General features: G+C 41.6%; 2 protein-coding genes across 3 annotated transcripts in view; both read right to left on the bottom strand.

Annotated features, from left to right (window-relative positions):
• Positions 1-26400, bottom strand: part of EVL (Enah/Vasp-like) — a 172786-nt gene that overhangs the window by 47044 nt on the left and 99342 nt on the right. Inside the window, exons 1-3 of one of the 2 annotated variants that reach the window (XM_003787036.2) lie at positions 25002-25185; positions 11999-12167; positions 3815-3992 (exon numbers count right to left, since the gene is read on the bottom strand). In XM_003787036.2, coding sequence (XP_003787084.1) covers positions 3815-3992; positions 11999-12167; positions 25002-25012 — 358 coding nt within the window. In that variant the 5' untranslated portion in view covers positions 25013-25185. Of the gene's footprint in view, positions 1-3814; positions 3993-11998; positions 12168-25001; positions 25186-26400 lie in introns of those variants that run through there. The other variant, XM_003787037.2, reaches the window with a different exon arrangement.
• LOC100941859 (40S ribosomal protein S26-like) lies at positions 21546-21992 on the bottom strand. Its single transcript, XM_003787038.2, has one exon. It carries the CDS (start codon positions 21971-21973, stop codon positions 21626-21628), a length of 348 nt encoding a protein of 115 aa, XP_003787086.1. The 5' UTR covers positions 21974-21992; the 3' UTR covers positions 21546-21625.

The following is a 26400-nucleotide window of genomic DNA, read 5'->3' as shown; positions in this document are numbered from 1 at the left end:
AGAGTATAAAGAAGTACTTCCCTGGCCAATAAAGTCTTCCTGTGGAACTGCTGGGCCCTTATCCCACTATGTTGCTTGGTTGATGGGAGCCTTTCTTTAAACAGGGCCAGGGAAGGGGCATAGGTAGAAGCAGTCTAGTGAAAATCAAAAAGCCTAAGCTTTAGGGCCGGGCATGGTGGCTCATGCCTGTAATCTAGCACTCTGGGAGGCCAAGGTAGGTGGATTGCCTGAGCTCATGAGTTTGACCAGCCTGAGCCAGAGTGAGACCTCATCTCTAAAAAATAGCTGGGCATGTAGTCCCAGCTACTCCGGAGGCTGAAGCAAGAGTTTGAGCTTGAGCTTGAGCCCAAGAGTTTGAGGTTGCTATGATGTATGATGCCATGGCACTCTACTGAGGGTGAAAAAGTGAGATTCTGTCTCCAAAAAAAAAGGCCAAGCTTTGATGAGAAAGTCCAGATATTGTTACTATTACTTCTATTACCCAACTTGGCCAAAGAAGCCTCACTCTTGAGTTCCCAGCAAAGCATTTACACCATCCTTGGCCATCACTACTCATCCATGGCACCCAGAGAAGCTGGGCCTCTAGTCTATGACTCACACTCTATAAATAGCATGGACCAGCAATAAAACAGACAGGCTTGACCATAGCTAGGCTGTGGTACTCTGTTTCCAAACAGGAGGTGCACAGAGTTCATCCACTCAAGGAGCTCCTCATTCACCCAGAACGGTGTCTTGCATTAAGAAACCAGACATCCCCTGCCCTGTCTCCTTAAACAATCTCCAGATGTTAATTTCTGTTGAAAATGCCTCAACAACCCAGCAACTGACTATTCACTGAGATAATTCCTGAACTTAGAGCCTTGTCCAGGTCCTCAGAGAACTGTCAGCTAGCTCTGTATTCCTTTCCTCCAATTAGGGAACTGTATTTGAGTTCTCATCGTATTTCAAGCATATACCATGTGCTTTATAAGCATTTCAAATTAAATCTTCATAATAACTCTAGGAAATAGAGTTTATAATTCTAAAGCCACACTGGTAAAATCTGGCTGCCCCTAAACAGCTTTTTCATTATAGCAAACTGCCTCCTGCCAAGGGAGGCAGGAAGGATGTAATTTGTAAGAGGATGGAATTTCCCCCAACACAGAGGGGATTTAAAAGAAAGCCTCACATGCCTCTGTGGTAGATGATGGAAGAGAGGCTGCTCAGCACCACATGAGGTCTAACTAACCCTGACGGATAGCAGAATGGGCAGATCAGCTGTGACAAGGTCACAATGGGAGTGCACCCTGCAACAGAAGAATGCTGATTAAAGATACACATCACATGTGGATGAATCCCTCAAGTGTAATGTCCAGTAAAATAAACCAGTTATAAGAAGTATACACTATATGATCCCATTTATGTTAAGTACAAAAACAGTCAAATGACCATGTCATATGGAAGTGGACACTGTAGTTGTTCTTGAGGGTAGAGACTGCAGAAAGGGGGGCTTCCAGTGCAACTGTGTTCTATCATGATCTGACTGTGGGTACTGGGGATATACGTATGTAAAAACTCATCAAGCTGAGTGCTTCATTGGCACATGATACTATAGGCATGTTTAGACTTCAGTTGTAAGTGGGCTACCATCCATGAAAAGGAGGCCAATGCCAACTGAACCTGGCATTAAGGCAAATTTCAAATCAGGCCACTCTCATACTGTGTCCACACATCCAAAGCTAGCTGGTGACTCCTACCCCTACCCCAACAAGGCATTCATTCTGCCCACAGATGTGGGAGGTCAGGTTCTGAATCTGACTTACTGACACTGAGTAAGTTATTTTCTCATATGAGTAATTGCTTCTTTGAAAATGAGGGCTGGGGCTCGGCGCCTATAGCTCAACCGGCTAAGGCGCCAGCCACGTACACCTAAGGTGGCGGGTTCGAATCCCCAGCCCGGACCCGCCAAACAACAATGACGGCTGCAACCAAAAAATAGCCGGGCGTTGTGGCGGGCGCCTGTGGTCCCAGCTACTTGGGAGGCGGAGGCAGGAGACTCGCTTGAGCCCAGGAGATGGAGGTTGCTGTGAGCTGTAATGCCACGGCACTCTACCCAGGGGGACAGCTTGAGGCTTTTTGTCAACAAAAAAAAAAAAAAAAAGAAAATGAGGGCTGGATTAACTGATTTCCTTGTGATTCTATGATAAATTTAATAAAGTAACTAGTAGCTTTTAAGTGCTTGCTTTGAAAGAGTAAGGTGTCTGACTAAATTAAAACCTTTTTTTTTTTTTTGCCTCTCAATATATCTATATGTACAGATAAAATAAAGATTAATTCCTACATTCTGGGGGCAGGTAGTATAAGATCAGATTGGAAACATTAAATTCAGGCTCCCTTTACCACTAAGATCAAGGCTCTTGGGTAGAAAAGATAGTTTAATAAAATCTGTCAATGCTTGTGACTTGTCAGTCAACATTCAACACTGTGTAGCTTCCTTATCACACACAGAAAATCCATAAACTGTGGAGCCTTGTCAGTCATGACAGGGAGAGCACTACTCAGTTATAACTGATGGGAAGCATGCTCAATACATGTTCTTTATTTATTTAAAAAATTCTCCCAGTGTTTAAATTGGGCCCCAAAACTCCAATATATCAGGCCCAAAAGGCATTTAAGCACTATCTCCCTCTAGGTTCTGAGCACCAGATCTCACTTCCCTTCTCAATTCTGGTAGCAGTAGCAGTAGCAGTGTTAACCATAGTAGTAATACTCACAAACACATTAATACCAAGTGCTTACTATGCGCCAAACAGCCTGGTAAACATTTTACATTCTAGTTCACTTAAATGTCAACTGCAGGACCATACTTGAGGCAATCAAGACATCCAGGAAAGTCTGGCTCGTCCTTCTAAAGCTACCATTATATGTATCTAAAAAAGCGGCGTGTGTTTTTGCTTCTTTACTTAGAACTTCTTTGGTAGCCACCCTCCTGCTGATTATACCAAATATCAAGCCCACTCAAAGTCCTCCAAGTATTTAGGGCCTTTCACTGTGCAAGCCCCCTCTCCCTTCTAGTTTCATTTCCAACCTCTTTTCTATCTGTATCCTGGTCCCCAGAAACACTACATTATACTCTATCCCAGCACATGAGAGCTTTTCTCTCTTTGCATTTGCTGCTCCATCTGTCTGGGAGGCCTGCTCCCACCTTTGCCTGTGAACTAGTTACTCTTCAGAAGCCCAGCTAAAATGTCACCGTCGCCTCCTTTAGTGACCTAGGAGGGCAGTTACTTATTTCCTTTTCTGTAGCCCCTATGTACCTTCCATGTACTTTTGTTACAGCACTTACTGCGATACACTATAGATAGCTGTCTATGAATCTGTCTACCTGAAAAACTAAGTGCCTTGAAGGGAAGGACCCTATGTATTTCTTATCTATTCTGCCTAGACAATTTCTTGCACTAAGAATTTAAAAAAATGTAAAGCATATGAATGAATAATTGAATTCAAGAATAAATTATTATTTTTTCCTCTCCCATTTCTGCCAAACATGTGTTCTAGAATATGGAAATAGGATGGCAAATGTAAAATAGACCTTACAGCTTTAGGAACAAATCAATCCATATCTCCTATATCTCATAAATGGCAAAATGATACAAACTCCATTCTTTCCTCTTTCAAACTTTCAATGTCTTTCTAAATCTACAGTGAGGGAGCAGAACCCATGTCAAGTCAGTTCAATGTAGTGACAGTGCTACCATACCCAGATAGCTGTGGGAGGGTGTAAGTAGAACAAGAGAGGGTTTTTGGCATCAGGCCAAAACAAAACCCTACTTACCTCCTTCTTGGGAATTCATGATGTTCAGGGCAAATAGCATTGCATTGGAGAATGTGGTTGCTTCTTCCTTACTTGCAAAGTTTAAGCCGTAGACTTGGCGGGCATCTCGCCACTGGTGGAAGGTTGGTGTTGCCTGATTGTACTTCAGCCCTTTCACGATTGAATAATTGATCACAACCTGGAGGGGAAAAGAAAGAGAAAATACATGTAAATAAACACAATGTAAGTGAGCTGAAAGAACCTGTGGTGAAGCAAGGATATTGTATCTTCCTAGAGGACAGGGAGATGGGGATGGGGTTTGAAGAAGGGAAAAGCATGATTAGGCAAATTTTCAGACTATAATCTATAGAATAATAAGGATTCCTTCAATTGTAATGCTGTGTAGGCACAATCTCCAGATGAGAAGAGCTGAACTGGGTGTCAGGTTCCCTGGTTCCTGGTGTTGGCCCTCCTCCTAGCCATGCCATTCAAAGCAGTCACTGTACTTCTCTGGGGCTCAGTTTCTCAGATTACAAAATGGGAATTATAATCCTGGTTTACAACCTGATGGGGTGGTTTACTGTGGGGATTATATTATAATACATATCTTACCTATTAATATATTTTATCTTCTAGATATAAAGCTCCTTAAGGGCAAGTGTCTTTATAATTCATATTATGGCTCCTGTAGCTCTCTACATAGTGTCTAGTACTTAGAATGGATTAATAAGTGGGTTATGAGTTAAAAGGATAACTTGGAAGAGTTACTGTTCTATACAAATATACAGCATTATTAATATCTTTATTATTATTATGTTCTATCGATAAGCATCAACAGACTTCCAGAAGCAATGCCAGGCCCAGCAGGGAAAGATACAGAGAAGATTAAGACAGAACCAGATAGTCAAGTGCTTACAATCTGTCAGGGGATTCAATTCCAGGTCTGTCTGACCACTAAACCTCTGCTCTTTTAAACATTTAAAAGAGAATTATTTCAAAGTACTTCAAGACTGTATTTGTAAGTGGTGCCAATGAAGGCAGTAAAGCCCTGGAAAAGATGATGCTATAGGCTGGAACCCTTATTCTTCTTGGAGCCACATGGTCTAACACCATGGAATTTATTACTCATCAGCCTTCTTGTCTGTAAAATGGGGAAGAATGTGATAAGGTTATGCTGTGAGGACAAAATTACATAAGAAATTACCTGATAGCCCCTGGCACACAGCAGGTGGTTAAGGAGTGTTAACTGGGAAACACTAAGGTCCCTATAAATGGAGGTATGCAAGCAGGGTCTGGATGAGGCTTGATGGCCAGCTGGTAGTGATGCCACAGAAAGGACTTTATTGTAGGAGAGATACAAGGTGATTTCTCAGGTGTTGTTTGGCTTTGAGGCTATAAGGCTCTGTGATCTGAGGTTGGGGATAACTCTCTTTACTATCTCCCCTGCCAGGAAGGTTAGCTGAGGGGGGGATCTAGAGATGCCAAGGGACATGGCCAAGAAACCTAGCTATTTAGCTGGGGCACTAAGATGAGAAGTCTGCTTTATCTCTCTTTTATTGCTCCACTCTTTTGTGCTGCTTGATTAAGTAAAGCCAGGGCACAGCAAACATGAGCAATATCCAGAACAGCTTTTTTCCAAGTCTTAGGTGGAAGTTGGGTTTGGGTCTTCCTATAAGAGTAGGGAAGGAAGGAGTAAGAGAAAGTGCTAAGTCAGCTAAAGAAATGTAATTGTTTCACAACTTAATTGTTACATATTGACAAGCACACATTTCGGCTAACATCTACACACAAGTTCCTCTGTGTCTCTGTTTCTTGCTCTTTGTGCTAGGAGTATAGAATCCCATGTATAAATAGCTAAGTCAAAAGAATTGAAATGGGAATCCTCAGTTTTAGTTCTAGGTCATTGGAAACAGGGCTGGAGGTTTTGTGGAGTATATAAGAGCTAGTAAAGTGAATGTGGTTAAAACAGCTCTGAAGATTAACAGACATATTAATAGTTCAAATGAGAAGGGTAAGAACCTCTTCCATTTTGCCCTGGTAAGTCTATAATCAAAAGTTCTGTGTCTAAGTTCTTTTCTTCTTGTTGTTGGTACTGTACTTTTCATGGGCATTAGCAAACTGGAGCAAGCCAGAAAAAAAAACTCCAAGTGGAAGAAAGTCTGGAAACCACATAATGTCAAGAAACTTGAGAAATATTGAAGCAAGACTCTTCAGTGTATCAGAACTATTATCTTCAGGAATCTGAGAAAATGTTAAGAAGAGATTTAGAATCCTATGATTTGAAATCTCTGGTTAGCTACATTCTTAGAGGGAACTTAGTGGGTATGAAAACTGGGGGTAGGCTGATCCTATCCAGAATACAGAATATATGGCTAGCAGAGAATCACTGAAGACAGTTCAAAGGGACTTCAGGAATTCTCTAGTTCAAACCTTTCTTTTTACAGCTGGGGAACTGAGGCCAGAGAGAATGAGTAGTGATTTAACTATTAAACTGAGTAAACTAATGGGATAACTGAATTTGGGAGCTAAGTCTTCAGTATAGGACTTTGTGCTGCTGCTTATTAGCAATACTGCAGACTCTTCTCATCTGCATGGGATATGTCCTAAGACCCCCAGTGGATGCCTGAAATTGAGGTTAGTCCAGAAGTCCTATGTATACTATGTTTTTTTTTTTTTTTTGAGATAGAGCCTCAAGCTGTCCTCCTGGGTAGAGTGCTGTGGCATCACAGCTCATAGCAACCTCCAACTCCTGGGCTCAAGCGAGTCTCCTGCCTCAGCCTCCCAAGTAGCTGGGACCACAGGTGCCCACCACAATACCCAGCTTTTTGTTGTTGTTGTTGCAGCCGGCATTGTTGTTTGGCGGGCCCAGGCTGGATTCAAACCCGCCACCTTAGGTGTATGTGCCTGGCGCCTTAGCTACTTGAGCCACAGGCACCGAGCCCTATGTTTTTTTCCCTACACTTACATTGCTATGATAAAGTTTAATTCATGAATTAGGCACAGTAAGAGATTAACAACAATAACTAATAATTAAATAACAATAATTAATAATTAAATAGAACAATTATAATACTCAAAATGGCACACAACTTAAAACTTATGAATGGTTTTATTTCTAGATTTTTCTATCAGGTATTTTTGAACCACAGTAGACTGTGGATAACAGAAACCTCATAAAGTGGAACCACAGATAAAGGTGGGTTTGGTATATAGTGGGTTGAAATCTTGCCTCCTATAATTCCCTCTCTCTAACATCTGGAGTCTCCTCAAATGATTCTCAGTGCAAAAGGCATTAGGATATTACATTGGGAGAGTACAGTGGAGCCTTTCTAGAGGACACAACCTTGTCCTATAAATTCTCTGGGTTCTGTGCTGCACATGGCTGGTGTCTGACTGCATGCTCTTGGGACTACCATTTCTGCCCTGTCTACACTGTGAGTATGACGGCTGCTCACCAACTGCTGCCATCTACCATTTACACACAGCCCCCAATAGTCCATGACTACCTTGATGACAACCAGGTAATGAACAGATAGTTTTGAGACGAAGGGTTCTGGATTAAAATTCTGGTTTGGCTGTGAGTAGTGGCTCAAACCTGTAATCCTAGCACTTGGGAAGACAGGTGAGAAGATCACTTGAGACCAGGAGTTCAAGACCAGCCTGGACAACATAGTGAGACTCTGTCTCTACAAAAAAATTCCTTTCAAATTAGCCAGGCACGGTGATTTGTGCCTGTAGTCCCAGCTACTTGGGAAGCTAAGGCAGAAGGATCACTTGAGCCAAGGAGTTTGAGGTTCCAGTGGTCTATAATGATGCTACTGTGCTCCAGCCCAGGCAACAGAGTGAGACCCTGTTTCAAAAAAAGAAAAAAATTTACTTTTCAGTTGACTAACCTTGTATCAGTTACTAACATCAGTTTCCTCATATCTAAAGTGAAGATATAAATAATGCTAAACTGAATACCCTGTGAAGACGTACTTCTATTGGATATATCCCTATAAGCAGAACTAACTACTGGATGGATATAAGTATTTTAAAGTTCATATTGGCTCGGCGCCTATAGCTCAACCGGCTAAGGCGCCAGCCACGTACACCTAAGGTGGCGGGTTCAAATCCCCAGCTTGGACCCGCCAAAACAACAATGACGGCTGCAACCAAAAAATAGCCAGGCGTTGTGGTGGGCGCCTGTAGTCCCAGCTACTTGGGAGGCTGAGGCAGGAGACTCGCTTGAGCCCAGGAGTTGGAGGTTGCTATGAGCTGTAATGCCACGGCACTCTACCCAGGGGGACAGCTTGAGGCTCTGTCTCAAAAAAAAAAAAAGTTCATATTTATGCTGAGCACGATGCCTCACACCTGTAAACCTAGCACTCTGGGAGGCCAAACTGGGAGGATTGATTGTGGTCAGAAGTTTGAGCAAAACAAGACCCCCCATATCCATACAAATAGAAAAATTAGGCTCGGTGCCCATAGCACAGTGGTTATAACGCCTCACATACAATGAGGCTGGAGGTTTCGAACCCAGCCCAGGCCAGCTAAACAACAATGACAACTGCAACAATAATAACAACAACAACAACAACAACAACAAAAAGAAAGAAAGAAAAATTACCTGAGTATGGTGGTGTGTGCCTATAGTCCCAGCTACTTGGGAGACTGAGGCAGGAGGATCATTTGAGCCCAGGAGTTTGAGGTCGCTGTGAGCTAGGCTGAGGTCATAGCATTCTACCCTAGGCAACGGAGTCAGATTCTGTCTCAAAAAAAATTTTTTTTTATATTTACTATTTGAAAAGTGCTTTCTAAAAAACAAAAGTCCAAAACAGCATGTTTTAGATGTATGTCAGATGACAAATGGCCAATATGTCACTTGGTCATCTTTTGAGAGGTGTCCAATATTCATTAACTGCCAGACCTGACCAGCTGCCTACCTAATGGTTTTGTCATTTACTCTGCATAGAATAAGTGGGAGGAACTGCTAAACATCTGCATTATTGCAAGTCTACTTCTGGGGTTTTCTGGTTTTGTTTTGTTTGAGACAGAGTCTTTGTCGCCCTCAGTAGAGTGCTGTTGTGTCATAGCTCACAGCAACCTCAAACTCTTGGGCTCAAGTGATCTCACCTCAGCTTTCCAAGTAGCTGGGACTATAGGCGCCCACCACAATGCCCAGCTATTTTTAGAGACAGAGTCTTGCTCTTGCTTAGGCCAGTCTTGACCTCTTGAAGCTCAAGCAATCCATCAGCCTTGGCCTCCCAGAGTGCTAGGATTACAGGTGTGAGCTACTGTACCCAGCCTGCAAGTCTGTTTTTAGAAGGAGCTACTTCATTTACTATCTCATTTATAACACTCCCCTGTAGAGATAACCATGTTTCTTATTTCTACAACCATCAGTTACTTTTGTCTGTCCTTGAACTACTTAGAAATAGATTCCTATGTTATATGCTCTTTTTGTTTCTGGCTTCTTTCCCTCAGCACAATGTTTATGAGATTTATCCATATTATTGCATGTATTCATATTTAATTCTTTTTGATTTCTATAGAACATTCTTTTATTTTTTTTTAATAGAGACAGTCTTACTTTATTGCCCTCAGTAGAGTACTGTGGCATCACAGCTCACAGCAACCTCCAGCTCTTGGGCTTAGCTGATTCTCTTGCCTCAGCCTCTATAGTAAAAGAGATTTCTCCTTCACATGATAGTCCTTTTGAAACTTACAAACTGTGGCCGTTCCTCCTTCAAATTCTTATCACCCCTTTAAATATTCCACATACTATAGTGCATTCAAATCGTTCAGTAGTTCGGATACCCTTCTCTTTGTAGACTCCAGTTTGTGGCACTCAGATTTGGTCCCAACATTCTGGGTGAAGTACAACAAGTGCACAGCAGAGGATTACTATCTCATTTCTTCTGTATCTCAACTTCGATTATTTCATTCTGCTTTGATGAATTCACTTAGCTTCTATAATTCAGTCTACTTCTAATAATTTATTCTGTTTCTATTAATTCATTCTAATTCTATTCATTCTACTTCTATTAATTCTGCCTGAGAACTCACTAACATTTTTGGTGGATATAATTCATTCTCAACTAGAAGTCCTTTAAGTTTTTCACTCTCAATATGAGATTCAGGATAGACTTTGGCTAATATATTATAACTTACTAGTTCTTTTCTTCACAGATAATCATCTTTAGCACAATGAGGATAATTCTTATACCATTATGCTCATGGGGTTATTGGGAGAATAAAATAATAGCATGAAAAATGTCACACAAACCATCAAGAGACTCAAACATGTAAGATAGCTCTATTTAGTTACAAAACTAGAATCTTCCTCTCTCTTAATATGTTTGATCATTTTAAGATGGTAGTCCACACTGATTGGAAAAATCTATGAAAATCAATCTTTTCCTTTGAATTCCCTAACAGTTATTATGGATTTGGTTTCCTGCCGCTTTCTCTGATGTCTGGGTTTACCTGGAATCCCTTTTATGTTCCTAAGTAACATACCCCATCCATTTGGGGAGATACTCTGACAGATACCCCATTTGACAGCCTGTCATACAATTCAAAGCAAAAGGCTGTTTGTAACTTTTCTGTCAAACTCTAGTTTAGAATCAACACAGCCTCTTTGAATTTAAACGGGATACCACTGATATCCTGCTGCCAGTCCCTCCCTGTACAGGGAAGAGGTCTCCTCCTCAACATGTGATTTCCTTTGAAGGAGGCAATGAGGTGCTGAGGGTTCAACAGGTACATTTAGGTTCTAGGGAGCCCAGCTCTCCAGTCCCAGGACCTTTCCAGCATGCACAAACACACACCTACACCTACATACTACTGTGTCCTGGAGGGTGACCTAGAGGCAGGAAGGGAACGGAAAATGTGTTATAATAAGAGCAATCACTGAGGGAACACCTACTATGATTGAGGAACTGCAGCAGGGAATAAATCCTATGTCAAAGGCTCTCAACCAGAGTGGTTTTGCCCTCTTTCCAGCTCCCAGCCCAGGGTGTTTTCTGGGAATTTGTAAAATGTTTTTTGTTGTCACCATAATTAACAGTGTGTCTCTAAAAGGCAGATCTAGAATTGATGAACTGGAAGATTAGGGAAGAAGCTTCTAGACATTTCTTGAAAAACCTTCATACCATTAAGGCTCATTAATAAGGAAAAGAGATGCTTTTGGGGGTACCAAAAGTTCAAAGTTAGAGTACCTTATATCAGGGGTCTTGATAAGGGGATGTCCCTTTTAGCCATAAGAACCTGAAACTTAACAGGGCTACTTTGACCAAAGCAGAAACCTATTCAATAGGCAACACACTAAAAATAGAACCTCAAATTTCTGTTCTCTTTTTTCTAATTGTGAACATGCTGATTCTCTCAGAGATAGCAGCTAATCTGCTGCTCCACTTAGCCAAAGCTTGACCAACAAAGTGCCAGAAGATGCTATTTAAATAGTTTCTCATAAATGCTGAAATCCACAGATCTGTTAACTTCATTGTTAATGTCTAAGAAGAGAGTTAGATGGAGAATACTGAGTACTAACCAAAGTCACTGTGGTTAAACCAGACAACCCACTTCTCCTCGTCTCTATTTTAGTCCATGTCCCATTAGATTACTTGTCTTAGTTATGTGTGTAGGACTCTTCAGGATACAGGTGTACAAGGTTGTTACCTTGTATTTGCACAGGTATTTGTCAATTATACTCACAAACTATCTCATCTGATTGCCTAGGATGTACTATTAAGTAAAGAAATGACCCCAGGTTCTCTAAATCATCTTGATACTCTTTCCTGAGTAAGGCTAGAGGGGTGGGGTGATAAACCAAAAATCTTAACAGCCACCTTATGTATCGATATGTAGGTACAGAATAAAACTAACACATTTGTGCAACATACTTTTTGAAGCTTTTTTACACCTATTATTTTATTCTAATCTGATAATAACATAGTGAATAGTTACGTAAGGCATGGATTTCTGTCTCTATATGACAGATGTGAAAACTAAAGTTCAGAAAAGACAGTTTGCTTAAGATGTCATACCTTGGAGCATAAGCATATGGAGTCAGAATTTGAACCGGGATGCTCTGATTCCAAATACTGACCTTTCTTTATCCTTGACTTTTTTTCACTACTGGTGTGTATAGGGGAGCAATGGTGAAAAGGGGTGCATGGTTGGCGGGGGCAGGAGGGTAGAGTCTGTAACTCCAGCACTCACCTGCTGATCCTGTAGCTTGACTCCAACGACTCTGAAGGTGTTGCTGGCAGTGTTGTGGTAGATGTTGATCCGGCTGAAACCCTGCTGGCCAGGCTTGATTGGTACCCATTTCTTACTGGTGTCATCGTAGACCATCACAGAAGCCCGGGCTTGGCAGATACTCTGTTCGCTGCAGAGAAGAAAAAACTGAAGTGTCAGTCTCAGCCACAGCGGATGGAAGCTGGCTTTGCCCTTTTCTAACACAGAGGCCATTTGCTATTTGACATGAAGAAACTTCTAATTGCCAGAACATCAAACTACCTGTGGAAGGGCTGCTATGTGAGATGATAAGTTTTCTTTCTCCAAAGACCATGAGGAGTGGAGAGGAGGTTTTGTGGCAAAACTTTTAATAGCTCAGAAGAAATTCATAGTTTTGTTTTTTGGGGAAAAGTGCCTTGAATAAGAAAGGAATTACAATTAAAATTTGGCAGCTGTCCACAATACTCTATGTACTGTGTTAAATAAAAGAATACATTACAACACCTAAGCGTCAAAACTTATAAAGTAACTTTATTGCCCCCATTTATTTATAGACGTGGCTTAGAGACGTGAGAAGATTTAGGCAAGTTCACATAGGTATTCATTGTTGAAACTTGGGATTTCCAACCCATCTGTTTGACTCTAGAGCACATGACATGGATAATATTCTTTGTAACATCCAACAAAATGCTCGATTTATGGTATCATGACAGGGTAGCATCAGATAAGCTAGTGAACAACAAAGTGATTAGATTATCTGAAGACAAAAATGACAAAAATAAATAGATGGCTGTACCTCACTTTGCTGAAGACATTTACCTAGCAAAGCAACTTCATCAGAATATGAACTAGAACCAAGGAAGAAGCCTCTAGAGAGAGAAAAGAGTCATCACTAAAATTAATACACTAAAATTCTTGCCTCTGTATTCAGAGGAAGTCTCTCAAAGCCTGGGGCTCTTCATTTACAAATATGCCTAATAATCCTGAGCACATTTTCAGTCTCCAGCATATTAGAATTCCCAAACATAAAAAGGTAATATGTGGTTGTTGAAGGTAGGCACACTGACAATAGTTAGGAATGGCAGTTATCAGAAAGGGAAAGCATATAAAGACAGTGAAGAATTGGAAACAATATTTTAATGCCCAATAATTTGGGAGCAATATAGAAGTAAAGTGTACACAATAATGGATAACTATATTGCTGACACCAAGTAGCAGAGAAAAAGGAAACAAAATATAGTCTTTGAAAAAGATCCCTCTTTCTAGGCCCCTGGTTATTGGGTGGTAAAAATAGTGCTGTTTGTAAGATTAGTCCTCAGGGACTTGGAAACCTCAACTGGGCATATAGTCAGCTCCTAAGTGTACCAGAGGGCTGAGCTTCCTTAAGACTCAACTTCCCCACTGCTCAGAGATTGTAGCTGATAACAATCCATAGATTACTTTCAGCAATACTTTTGTATACATACATTGGCATGTATGAGGCCTTTCCCTATATATGCCCTCATTTCATTCCAAGTGAACTCCTATACGTAAGTGCCAGTGCTGGGTCTTACACCTCCCTCCTAATGTCTACACTACAGGGTCTCCATCTTGCCACTGACTTGTCAGCTCTGGCTCTGGGGTTTGGGAGTCTAGGGCACAGTGGACATCAGCCATCCAAGCCTTCTTTTGTGGGCCCTAGGCATGTCTGTGGCCAGAGGTATTGAGATAAAAATGGACTGCATCTTTCTTCCCCCCAATTCATCATTCCAACTACATTTATTTAAGGAGGTAGCAGTTGTCTGTTTTTTGGAGCCTGTAACAATGTATCTTTTAAGAGAATATACTTACCTGTTGTTCCTCCCCTAGCTAAGTCTTTGGGGCCCTGTCCTTACAAAATCTAGTAGAAATTGGAGTAAACTACACAGAACAGATAAGCCTTGGTTCAAATATAGTTCCATCTGATATAAATTAATCACAAATCGAGTTATAGGCTGTTAACGTCACTTACTGCTATTGATATACTCAGTTGCTAACTGACAGTGGGCCAATTAGGTGTGTGTTCCATATACCATCTCAGGAACTGAGAGTGGTCTTGAGAAGTAGTGTGGTATAAGGAATCTGAGTTGGAATCCAACTCTACCTTCACTGGCATATAACCACAGAAGTCCTTGAGAAGATACTGAGGGAACATATCCAGAAGGTACTTTGTGATAGAGCAATGCTTACCCTTGTATGCCATCCCTGTATGGCAGCCATCGAGGCATGTCCTTTAGACCTTCTTTAAGAGAACCTGCTATGGGAGCAGTGCTGAGGCACAGAGCCCCTGCTTCTTTCTGGCTGCTGAACATAGCAGTGGTACCCGTGTTGGCTTATTCCTGCCCAACATGGGACTCTTCCATGGGGAAAATTTTGGCTTGGGAACTCATCACCAGCCAGGCCCAAACTTTCCCAGTGCAGCTTTGTTATGAAATGTTTTTCTCTTCCCATCCTTCCTGCACTCTCTCTTTCCACAGACTTTGGATCTGTATCATAGCCTAAGGGTCTCCCTGCCCACTCTGCTCCCTTCATCCTTCATTGATGATTTCCCAACAAATCTTTCACATGCTGTATGCATTTGCTTCTTGGAAAACCCAAAATGACATACCTTGTTTAGTGCACGTCTCATGGAGGCAGGGGCATTTCTGCCTCTGCTGTGCCTCCAGAACCTGACACATAGCAGGTACCTAACATAAGCTCAAGAACCCCAAAGACTAGTTAATCTACTCTCAAATCCAATAACACAGCCCTGATGAGTACACACTGAGCCTCTGAACGACAGGGAACTTATTACTTTCCAAAGTAGGCTCTCTGAGGTCAGTTTTAATTTAGACAACCACTCCTTATTTTGAGTGACACTATACTCACCACTCTCCAGAGTTACAAAGGGTGTTTTAGATAGCCTATGACAACCCACTGGACAAGTGAAGAAACATCTTGGTTCTTTTACTCATTATCCATACAATAAAGCTACAAAGTCCTTTTGCCAACCCAGTAGCTCTCCTCTATCAAGTCCCTAGTTTACCACATTTTCTCCTAGTGTCTGGGTCCTGAAATTAGGCACAATAATTTAGCCCTAGCTAAGTTATCATCTGGTCACTTAGCATATGACCACACAGATGCCAGTGAATTAAAAAACCTTTAATGATAGAGAGATGAATAGCCGAGACCTGCCCTCAGGGAGCTCACATCTAGTCAGGAAATCAGATGAATAATTACAAACTTTATCTAACCTGAGGAGGGTGGGAGAAGCAGTGGAGATTTTCAAAGAAAATATTGTGTGGCCTCATAGATGAAGGCTTTCAACCCCTAGATGAATTCAGGAAGGGGATGTGGGATTCTAGTGGGAGGAGACAGCAGCAAGAGCAGAGGCAGAGAGGCAAAACCCACATGAGAACCGCAACCATCAAGTCAGGGAGACGTATACCTGAGGGTATCCCACATAACTTTAGAGGGAGTTAAGATCAGAGATGATATGAAGTACTATGTTTGGCACTAGGTGCTTAAATACCAGTACTTATTTTTATTATTGTAATTATACCCACAGGTTCCTTTTATTGCTGTTGTCTTTAAACTTTAGGTTCAAATTAAATTCGTGGTTAACCAAAAACCTTGTCCCCCTGTATTTGAAAGGTACTTATTTATCTCTACTTATTTTATTGCCAGTAACAAAACTTGAATGCAAGAAAATATACATTTATTCTACTTGGGCTTTTTATCTTTTTGCAATTTGAATAAAATCTCTATTGTTATCCAGCCTAGACATTGCCTCTGAGCTTCATTTATGTACCTGTCTTCTTAACACCTTCACTCAGATGAATATTCAAAATCTGTGTTACACACATACACTCCCTGGGCATCATAAACTTAATTTGTTCAAGTCTTTTGAGGAACTTCAATTTGATAGATCTTTTAAAAAATGTATTGAATAAATGAAGTAATTTTTTAAACACATACATACAAAAAATTTCCTTTATTAAATAAAAAGACTATTTAATTCCCAATAGGCTTGTATAATTTATGCCTGTATAGACATGGCCTCACAGCTCCCCATTTTTCTTTGGCTCTGATGAAAATAAAACCACATGAAGCTGTAGAGGAAAGGTAGGGTTGATGCTCTTGAGGTCTTCTCCTATAGCCTTCTTTAGTATGATCAAAACAATCTAAACATTAGTTACAGGAAAGGAGAAATCAGTCAAAATACACTGGTTTTGCTCCATATGGTGCTAAACTACCAAGTTGATGGACCCCTCTCCACATCCCAACCAACCCAGACTCTATCTAACAGGCTTCTCAAAGAAGCAAGTACAGCTATTGTTCTCCTAAGGGAAGGCTCTTTTAGAACAAGCATTCCAATTTCTATTGTTATTTTAGGCTTCTGTATAGGTTATTTGTGGGTCCCGTAAAAATTTGAGCCTATAGTTTCCCTCCTAGTGGCATTTGAGACATCAACTCCTAACAAATCTTCAGATTTTACTTCTTTAGCTTAAGGAAGAAAGATCATGTGAATATGGGCCTCATCTATACAAGACTAGTCTGACCTCAGAGGTCCCTCAGGTGAGTGGTTGAGTGCAGTACTTGCTGAGCTCTGCCCACGAGCCCAGTACCAGGCAAGGCATGGGAGGGAAGAAGGGAGAAGACACAATTTGTGCCATAGCTGGTTGGTTTAGCAGTTAACTATTTTAGAGTATATAACAGACCACTTTTGCATATTTGTTGAAATCTCTCACTAAAAAGGAAAAATAAGCAAAATACACCCCAACATTTCTGCATACTACTCTGAAACATACTCATGGGTCTTCTTGGACTTGATATAAGAAACCACTGATACAAACATAAAGGAAAAAACTTGTGTACACCCCTTGGTGACGGTAGACTAACACTGGCCTCAGACTCTTGCTCTTTCATCCTTCTATAACAGTGCAGGCTCTGTGTCCCAACAGCTGTCAGTCTCTCTCTACCACTTCTGGTATGGCCTGGAACAAGGTTTCTGAATTTCTTATAGACTTACACAGACACTCTATCCTGGCACTGTTCTTTCCTTGAAGGACAGAATGTAAATTCATAAAGTAAGGGCAAAAAGATGGTCCATAAAATGGAACAAGGATAACCACAAAAGGCTTTCTGGAATCTTTTGAGTTCAGGGTTGAGCTTGAAAACAGCACAGGACCTAGACCTACCCAGAAAGGGACTGGCTCCTGTAGCACTGCTTACCTCTGCCCCTCCCATACCACGTCTCAGTTTGTCCTGTTTCTCAGTATCTACCTAAGTAGCTGTCTGTACCACAAGATTGTGGCCTCCTTGAAGGCAGGGACTCTGTTGTTTCCTTTCTTGTAAACCCATTCCTTATGTGCTACAGACACTAAAAACCGTTTGTTGAATAACTGACTCTGTGGAAAAAAGGTGCATTTATGATTGTGTGCCTATGGGAACATTCCATGTACAATTAATCCTCTTTCATTTATGCTCATAGAAAGTGTAGCTGCCAAGTAAAACCATCTGTCACAGATTACCATCAGCCTTCTCTGCTTCATAACAGCCTGGGGAAGGACAGTTAGGAAACCACAACTCACAACTCCGCAACAGCTTACTGTGTGAAGTGAGGATGTGAGGCCATCTGCTGCTTCTGAAGGCGTGTCTCAGCTCCACCGGGCCTTAGGCAGAGAGACCAGGAGGCTGGGCCACATGGCTCACTTCTGAGGTGCATGCTGCCAGCCTCTGCTCCACTAGAGGGTCAACCTAAGAACTACATTCCTTGTTGCTTTGATCACTTGAAGGAAAACAGATCAAAGCCTCACTCTCTCTCCACAGAACTAGCACATTGGGTCTGCTCAGTCCCAAAGCCCTGACTTGGTTGTTCCCTTCAGAAACAGACAATTCATCTATCTATAGGGATGATTTTGTCTCTCCAACAGGGCCAAACCAGCATTTGCCCACAACTGAGAGGATTCCTTGGACGTAAACTGGGATAGACCGAGGCAAACCAGACTGAATTGGTTGGCCACCTCGGAACTCCTTTCTTTTCTTTTTCTTTCTTTCTTTCTTTTTTTTTTTCTTGAGACAGAGCCTCAAGCGGTTGCCCTAGGTAGAGTGTGGTGGCATCACAGCTCACAGCAACCTCCATCTCCTGGGCTTAAGCGATTCTCTTGCCTCCGCCTCCCAAGTAGCTGGGACTACAGGTGCCTGCCACAACACCCGGCTATTTTTTTGGTTGTAATTGTCATTGTTGTTTGGCAGGCCCAGGCTGGATTTGAACTCGCCAACTCTGGTGTATTTGGCTGGCGCCTTAGCCGCTTGAGCTACAGGTGCCGAGCCAGGAAGTCCTTTCTTATCTCTCACAACAATAACTAGATCAAGATCAAACATCTAGGAAATATGCTGTCAGCGGATAGGTGCTGGAACCTACTGCCCATTTCAGCTCCTTTTCTCTTTCTTATTTGCTTGCTCCATTTCCTCACCACCTATTCAATCTCCTAGCCCCTGACGGGAACCTGGCTTCTTTGGGAATACATGGAAACAAGCAGACAAGGTTACTGACTTGCCACTTCTGACTCAAATGGGTAATTTCTAGCTCTCATATCACTGGACCCATCTTTGTGAATCAAATACTGCTGATTACTCCCTCATTTCTGAAAGCCTCTAATTGTCTCCTAGTCTTTACGCTCTCCTGGTTTCCAATAGTGACTGATGGAGCCTAATTTTGTGTGTTAAAATTAAAGAAAGGCTTTGGGTAAATGAAGTCTAAATTCAAGGTTAAACCCAGACACCATTCCTTCTATCCAAATTGGTTCGAGGTTCAGACTGCTACATCATGGGCAATCAAGATGTTTGCCTTTTCTTTCTTGGTTCTCACAGCCCCAGATGCTCAGACAGCTGATCTCTACTTCTCTGTGAAGTTTAGTAGAATCTGAAAAAAACACTCGAACCAACTGTTGAAAGAGTCTGATATCCTTAGACTGAATCTGTCTTACACACACACCTTCTCATACTTCTTCAAGGCCACCAATATAGCCCTCCCTTTCCTTGTGGAGCCATGAGATTAGCCACATGGACATCAAGGGTCCTCAAACCTCAAAAACATTCATAAACTTTGATATGTGCCTGTGTTCCAAAATTTGATCACATGTGGTAGTGGAACAGGTTTCAGTCCAGCCCTGGGACAGCTGTAGAGATCCAGTTTGGGCCAAGGATTGGGACATTATGTTCAGTTCCAAGGGTAAATCAATAGCCTGGGAATCAGACCCTGGCTCCACCTCAGTTTCTATCCCTGATTATCAGGGCAGCCAATCAGTTTGGTTCAACAAATATTTGAGTAACTGCAAGCTATTTACAAGGCACAGGGACAGACAGAAACGAACACTAGAGTTCTACTTTTAAAGAGTTCTATGCTGCTGAGGAAACCCTGCACAAACAGAGCACTGACAGGAGATGTGTACACAGGGGTGCTACCATCTGTCTCACATGGTATTAGCAGCATAGAAGGACAGAGACTGCAAAAGTTAACAGAGCTTAGGAGGCCTTGATACTAGTCTTGACTCTGCAATACTGGGCAGGTTAGCTGTGAGAAGCATAGTCAAGAGGACAGATTTTGAAAGCACAAGAGACCTGGGTTGAAATTTTAGTTCTGGCAAGGGATATTAACGTGGCCTGGGACAAGTAACTTTGCTGACCCTTGTTTTCTTCTTTTTTTTTGTTTGTACAGACAGAGTCTCACTTTATCACCTTTGGTAGAGTGCCGTGGCATCACACAGCTCACAACAACCTCCAATTCCTGGGCTTAGGCGATTCTCTTGCCTCAGCCTCCCGAGTAGCTGGGACTACAGGCTATTTTTTTGTTGCAGTTTGGCCAGGGCTAGGTTTGAACCCGCCACCCTCGGTATATGAGGCTGGCGCCCTACCCACTAAGTCACAGGCACCACCTGACCCTTGTTTCGGATCTAGCCCTCACTGGCTGTTTCTTGTGAAGCTACTCTCTGTTTCTTTGCATTCGTTTCTTCCTTTATGAAATGGAAACAATAAAAACACTACCTTTAGGATTACTGTAAGAGTTAAATGAAAAAAAGCCAATGAAAGCATTGGGTATACTTTCATGTGCTCAAGAGAATGTCTCGATCCCAATCCATAGTGAGGGGCTAATAAAATGTTTCTTGGTTGACAGGTGGCCCAAGCTAGGGCCAATAAGATACGTTTTCATTCTACACAGTCTGTTTGTATCCCAACCATAGGCACCACAGTACTTAGGAATGTAGATACCCCTACATGTCAGTCAGCATGAGGAAAAACAAAAACTTTACAGTTCTTATAGCTGCTGCACTGTGGCTCCACTAACACTGCTCCACCAGGTTTGTCACTACAGGGTCAGGTCAGGGACCCATGACACAGTGCCAGCAGCCTTCCATGGGGAAGGTACCAGAAAAACTGGGCTTTTATTTTGGTTTGGCCACTAATCCACTCATCATCAAAGACAAGTTCTGTCCCACTCTGGGCCTCAATTTCTTGATCTGTTCAGTTGAAAGCTAGATGAGATTAGTAGTCTTCAGAATTCAAAACCACCATCACCAACAACAGTACAATTTTTTTTTTTCCTTGATGAAGTACTAAGGAATAGGAGGGTGGGATGTCCAGCTTTCAACCCAGAATCTTCCTATTGTCAGCAGTCAAAAAGAGAATTAAAAATGGGGGTGACATTGAGAAAGACAAGAAGATTTTTGTTTAGTACTGTACCCAGTGCTACACTGTGGAAAAGGGAGGCGTGCACAAGACTGGGCCAAATCTCTACGGTCTCTTTGGGCAGAAGACAGGTCAGGCCGCTGGCTTCTCTTACATAGATAACCAGTAAGAACAAAGGCATAACTTGGGGAGAGGATACGCTGATGGAGTACTTGGAGAATCCTAAGAAAGAAGTATGTCCCTGGAACAAAAATGATCTTCACTAGCATTAAGAAGGGAAAGGCTGGGTGCAGTGGCTCGCGCCTGTAATCCTAGCACTCTGGGAGGCCTAGGCAGGTGGAGTTCCAGACCAGCCTGAGCTAAAGCAAGACCCCATCTCTACCAAAAATAGGCAAACTAGCTGAGTGTGGTGGTTGGGCACCTGTGGTCCCAGCTACTTGGGAGGCTGAGATAAGAGGGTCATTTGAGCCCAAGAGTCTGAGGTTGCTGTGAGCTATGCCACCATAGTATTTAACCCCAGGGCAAGGGGTGTGGGGGGAGGAGGAGGGAAAAGGGAAGGAGGAGGGAGAAACAGCAGACTTGACAGTTTATCTCAAAAAAGCTACTAATGAGTTATAGTTGATTACTGCCTTATTTATTACAAAAGAGAAAGATCTCATGTCTTTTTCCTTGTTTTTTTTTTAGACAGAGTCTCACTATGTCACCCTCAGTAGAGTACTGTGGTGTCATAGCTCACAGCAACCTCCAACTCTTGGGTTTATGCGATTCTCTTGCCTCAGCCTCTCAAGTAGCTGGGACTACAGGCACCCACCACAACACCCAGCTATTTATTTTGCAGTTGTTATTTTTTTTTTAAGTGTAATTTCCATTTTATTTTTTCCCAAAGGATGGTTATTCTTCAATCCTCAAGAACTCAACTCCTTACATGGGCTTTGGGGGAGGTTGTGGGGCGGCACCGGCAGGTCTAAATCTGGGTGGAGGTGTTCGGTCCTTCCGGGCTTCCCGAGAACGGTTCCTGACTACCTTGCTGTGAATAGCACAACTCACACAGTAATGTAGCTTCACATAGAGCTTGGGAAGCACATAGGCGTCGAAGACACTCGCTTCAGAAATGTCCCTCACAGCTGCGGCCTCCACTATGTTCCGAATGACAAACTTCTTTATAGCTTTGTCTTTGGGAACGCATCGGGCGCAGTTCGTGCACCGAATAGGTTGCACATGGCCATGGCCCTTTTTGGCATGACCGTTGTTCCTTCTTTTCTTTGTCATCTTCGAAGCGAGGATGCAAAAGAGCTTGCAGTTGTTATTGTTGTTTAGCTGGCCCAGGCTGGGTTCAAACCCCCCAGCCTTGGTGTATGTGGCTGGTGCCGTAACCACTGTGCTACAGGCACCGAGCCTCATGTCTTTTTCTTGTATATCATAATTTGATTGGTCTTGACAGCACATGTAGTGAGAATAAGATGGAGTCTGTCAGGCCAGGGCCAACATGACATAGTTGGTCTGGTCAGTTTAGGTCCTAAGTGACCTTTACCTCCTGTCTCCTATTCTTATTTTCTAAATTTAACTCCTGCCCTAAAGATCTTGAGTAGTTCAGGTAGACTGATTTAGGAGATTAACTTTTGAATTGGAATGTTATAACAGGTAACTGAGTTATGCTATTACTTAAAATAAGGGTTAATGTGGTCTTTGCTTTGAACTTTTATGTATAAAACTGTGATTTTGGAAATAGTAGAACAGAACTGTCTTGAAGAGGCTACTCTCATTGTTCTCCAGAATCACTGGAGAACACTTCTGACAAAGTTTGGTAGACCTATCTCTGCCTCTGCATGGCTGATAGTGACAGGCTGCTGAACCTCTTCGTCCAGTAATAGTCTCATATACCAGAATTCAGATCATCAATGAGTGACAGAATGTTTTTGTTGGACAGTTCTGATTTAACTAAGACTGGCTTGTGGTTAAATGAATATGATCTTTTTTTTATTTTGATAGTAGTTTTAATTCACTGTTTTGTGCTATCATTGTTTTCCCCTTCTAAAGATGTGACTGGAATTAGTGATGGTCATCTTTTCATAAAGATAGTAAATTGCCATCCCCAAACCTATAGAAGATTGATTTTATATTCAAATTTATATAACTGGTTATATAAATATATTTAAATACTAGGGAAATCCTTTCACTGTCCCAGAACAAATAAGACTCAGGGGTATTCTAATTGGTGTTCATTAGCCTGTTAAAGGTGAGGCCTGGAGCTAAGGTGGCAATGTTTACTTTGTATTTTTGGCAATATCTCTATGCTAATCTAATTTCCCTGTGTCTACTAAAATTGCTGCCCTTTATTTACTGAAAGACACTTTAGTGTGGTTTATGTGTAATGTCAAATAAAGAATATTTAACACTTTTCACATTTTATAGACAATCTATAGGGTCAAATGCTTTTAAAAGTCTATTTGACAAGAGGTAGTAAATTAAACTTTTGAATTCTTTGCAACCTAAGTCAAACTAAGTTATAATTTAGGACTGTCTTCAAATAATTCTTCAGAAACACATAAAACTGCAGAACAACTGTATATGTGATTGGCAATGGTGCTTTTATCAACTCCTTATGAGGATTAAAATAGAAGAGATATATACAAATTTTAAAATTATGTCATTGTAACATTAAGAAAAAAATCACAGATCATGGAAAAAAAATTGAAGAATACATAAAAAGAGATCAAAGGAGAGTTATCATGGCTGAAGTAGAGGGTAAGATCCTCAAAGCACCACTAACTTAAATGATATACTATAGATCATCTCTAAGGTCTTTTCAAGATGGAAACTTCTAAGATTTCTACAATTTAAAGAGATATTTTTAAAAATATCACTGTGCTTTCTCCTTACTTTCTCCTCATTCATTTCTGAAATTTTCTGCAATTGACAGGATAGAAAAAGCTACTTGAACTTTTCACAATGTATTTACAACTGAAAATGACTTTGGAAGTTAACATGCCTTTGAAATGGAAAGCATTTTATTTTCCACCACTCCACACACAAATCCTTTAAAGCTAAAGGTAAATTACTAAAATGATAGAAAACTAGGAAGTAGTTGAGAAATTTAGGTCTTAAGAATTAGCTGTTTGCTCTCCTTGCAGAATATAAAACTGGAAAGGAACATAAATAAAGGCACACACACATATGCACAGATTGTATTTCCCTGGCCTGTTTAATTCCAGCAGCTTGGCAGAGACTGCACCATGAGAAGAGCTATGCCCCACTTGGCACAACTTTCTTTGCAGACCAGAAGGAATAGTGGACAATTCTGCTCACTTTAATGTCAATTTTAATAACCCACTACAAAATGCTTCTAAACAGCCTGTGCAATGTCCTGGAAAAACTACTAGAAGAGGCTGTTCTGGTTGAGCTCTAGTTTTAGCCCTTCCTTAACTGACCATGTGACCTCGGGCAGGCCTCACAACTTTCCAAAGGCTAAACTTTCTCAGCCACAAAACAGGAATTATAACAGCTTCCTCATCCATCCAACAGGGTTAAAAGAATCAAATAAGAAAATTGGTGAATATTGCTTTTACTTTTTTATGCTAAGATACAAAGCGGTAATGAGTTAATCAAATAAAAGCCAAAAGCCCTATAAGATAAAACTCTGTCCTATCACCTACAATCTTTCAGAGTCACAGAGCAGCAAAGAGTCAGGTCCAAAATGTAATCTCACATTTAGAATGAGCAGTCCTAATTAGAAGTGCAGTTTGCAGATCAGCTGCTTCTCATACATGCTAAACAACCCATAGCCTAAGGTCACAAATCTCTCAGGCAGAAGAAGGTCAGGGTTCTTGCTATTATAATTCATAAAGTTTCTATTATAAAAGGAACCCTCTTTGCTCCTATTTACAGAAAACATACTGTATGTCTGAGGCCATTCCAGGTAGAAGAGCCAGGACTCAGGTTACTCCAGAGAAAAGAGTAAGGCCCTACCAACCATACCTCTGAGCCAAACAACAAACTCCTAAGATAGTTCAGGCTCTTTTTCCTATTTGAGGCAGGAATTAACTTCAGAGCAAGCCTTTTTGAACCAGAAACCATTAAAGGTCACAGGCCTCAAGAGACAGGCCCGTATAATGGAAAGATAACAGAGTGAATAAACTAACCTGCTGTATGATCTTGGGTAAGTCTCTTGCCATCTAGTCTTAGATTTCCCAGTTAATATAACTAGGGGACCTGGGATAATTTTTGTGGTCCCTTCCCCATTAAGATTGTAGGTTTCCTCTTGACATCCCTTGTCCCCTTCATTGGTCCCAATACTTACTTTGTGGCCATGGCTGAAAGGCAGCAGGACAGGGAACCCTGAGGAGGTGAGTCCTATATTCCCCCAAGACTACCTTGATCAGAGTACCACAGACCCTCTGAAGGCAGCAATTTGATTTTTAGACTACTTAAAACCAAAACAGGAAAAGGAAGCTGAACCAGAGAAAGGGGAAACAAACCCAAGTTAAAAACTGAAACCTAGGTAGAAAATAGAGAAACAAGAAGCTAACAGTGCAAGAGCCCTACCAGTGTGGGTGGCTGGGAGGCACTGCACAGGCCTGAAACCCCAAAGCTGGCAACCTCAAGCCTCTAAGCGCTTCCTGCAAGGGTTGACAAAACCCAGCTGGGTGTGGGAACCAGGTAGTGGTGCTGGCTCAGCTTCTAACTACCTGTACTGTCTATCAGGTCAAAGCCATTTAAGAAGGCTGAGCCTAGGTTTTCCACTTGTTATAGAAAGTGCAGGGCTCAGTACAAATGACTTCCTACAGGTCTTTATGAAAGGGCTGCAAGAACTTGGAAGAGTCTTCGTTGATCTTCCAGAGAACATAAGACTATATGATAAAGACTGCAAGCTGATAAAGGTTTAATATTTAACTCTGGAATAAAATCTGAACTTCTGTTGGGGAGACACTTCTCTCTAATGAAATTTCAGTAAGCAATTTAGAGGCTGAAACAAAAACATTTCAAGAATATTGGAAACCTGGCATTGTTATTTATTCATTAAATAAATGAGCCTGTGGTCTCAGTTTCCTATGCTGTAAAACAGGTTTAATTATTCTTGTTTTGCCTATCTCCACAGGGTTGTTATGATGACAAGATCCACTCCTAATCTTCCCTTTGACATGTGCTGAAAACCAACCAGGCACAGGGGCTCATGTGCATCTATAATACTAGAATTCTGGGAGGATGAGGTGGGAGGATCATTCCTGAGGTTAGGAATTCAAGCCCAGCCTGAGCAAGAGCCAGAGCTGCTCCCCCCATTTCTACAAAAAATAGAAAAGTTAGCAGGGCATGGTAGCACGTGCCTGTAGTCCCAGCTACTCAGGAGGCTGAGGCAGGATTATTGCTTGAGCCCAGGAATTTGAGGTTGCAGTAAGCTGTGTGAGGCCATTACACTTCAGCCTGGGTGACAGACTAAGACTCTGCCTCTAAATAAATATTGAAAACCCACTAAGAGGCATGCATTGTGCTAGAAACCAGAGACAAAGAATTCAAAATAACAAAGTACTTGTCCTTATTAGTTTTGAAAGGAAGAGATGGATATGTTAGCAAGTAAATTCATTAAAATATTATTACTGATGCAGTAAAAGTATCTGTACACAGTACAGAACAAAAGAAAGATCAGTTTAACATCTGATCTGACTCGGTGCCTATAGCTCAACCGGCTAAGGCACCAGCCA

This window comes from Otolemur garnettii, unplaced genomic scaffold (assembly GCF_000181295.1).
Source record: "Otolemur garnettii isolate 467f Iridium unplaced genomic scaffold, OtoGar3 scaffold00020, whole genome shotgun sequence".
Classification (NCBI taxonomy): Eukaryota; Metazoa; Chordata; class Mammalia; order Primates; family Galagidae; genus Otolemur; species Otolemur garnettii.
Note: the sequence above shows the minus strand (reverse complement) of the source record. Positions and strands in the feature narration are given on the sequence as shown.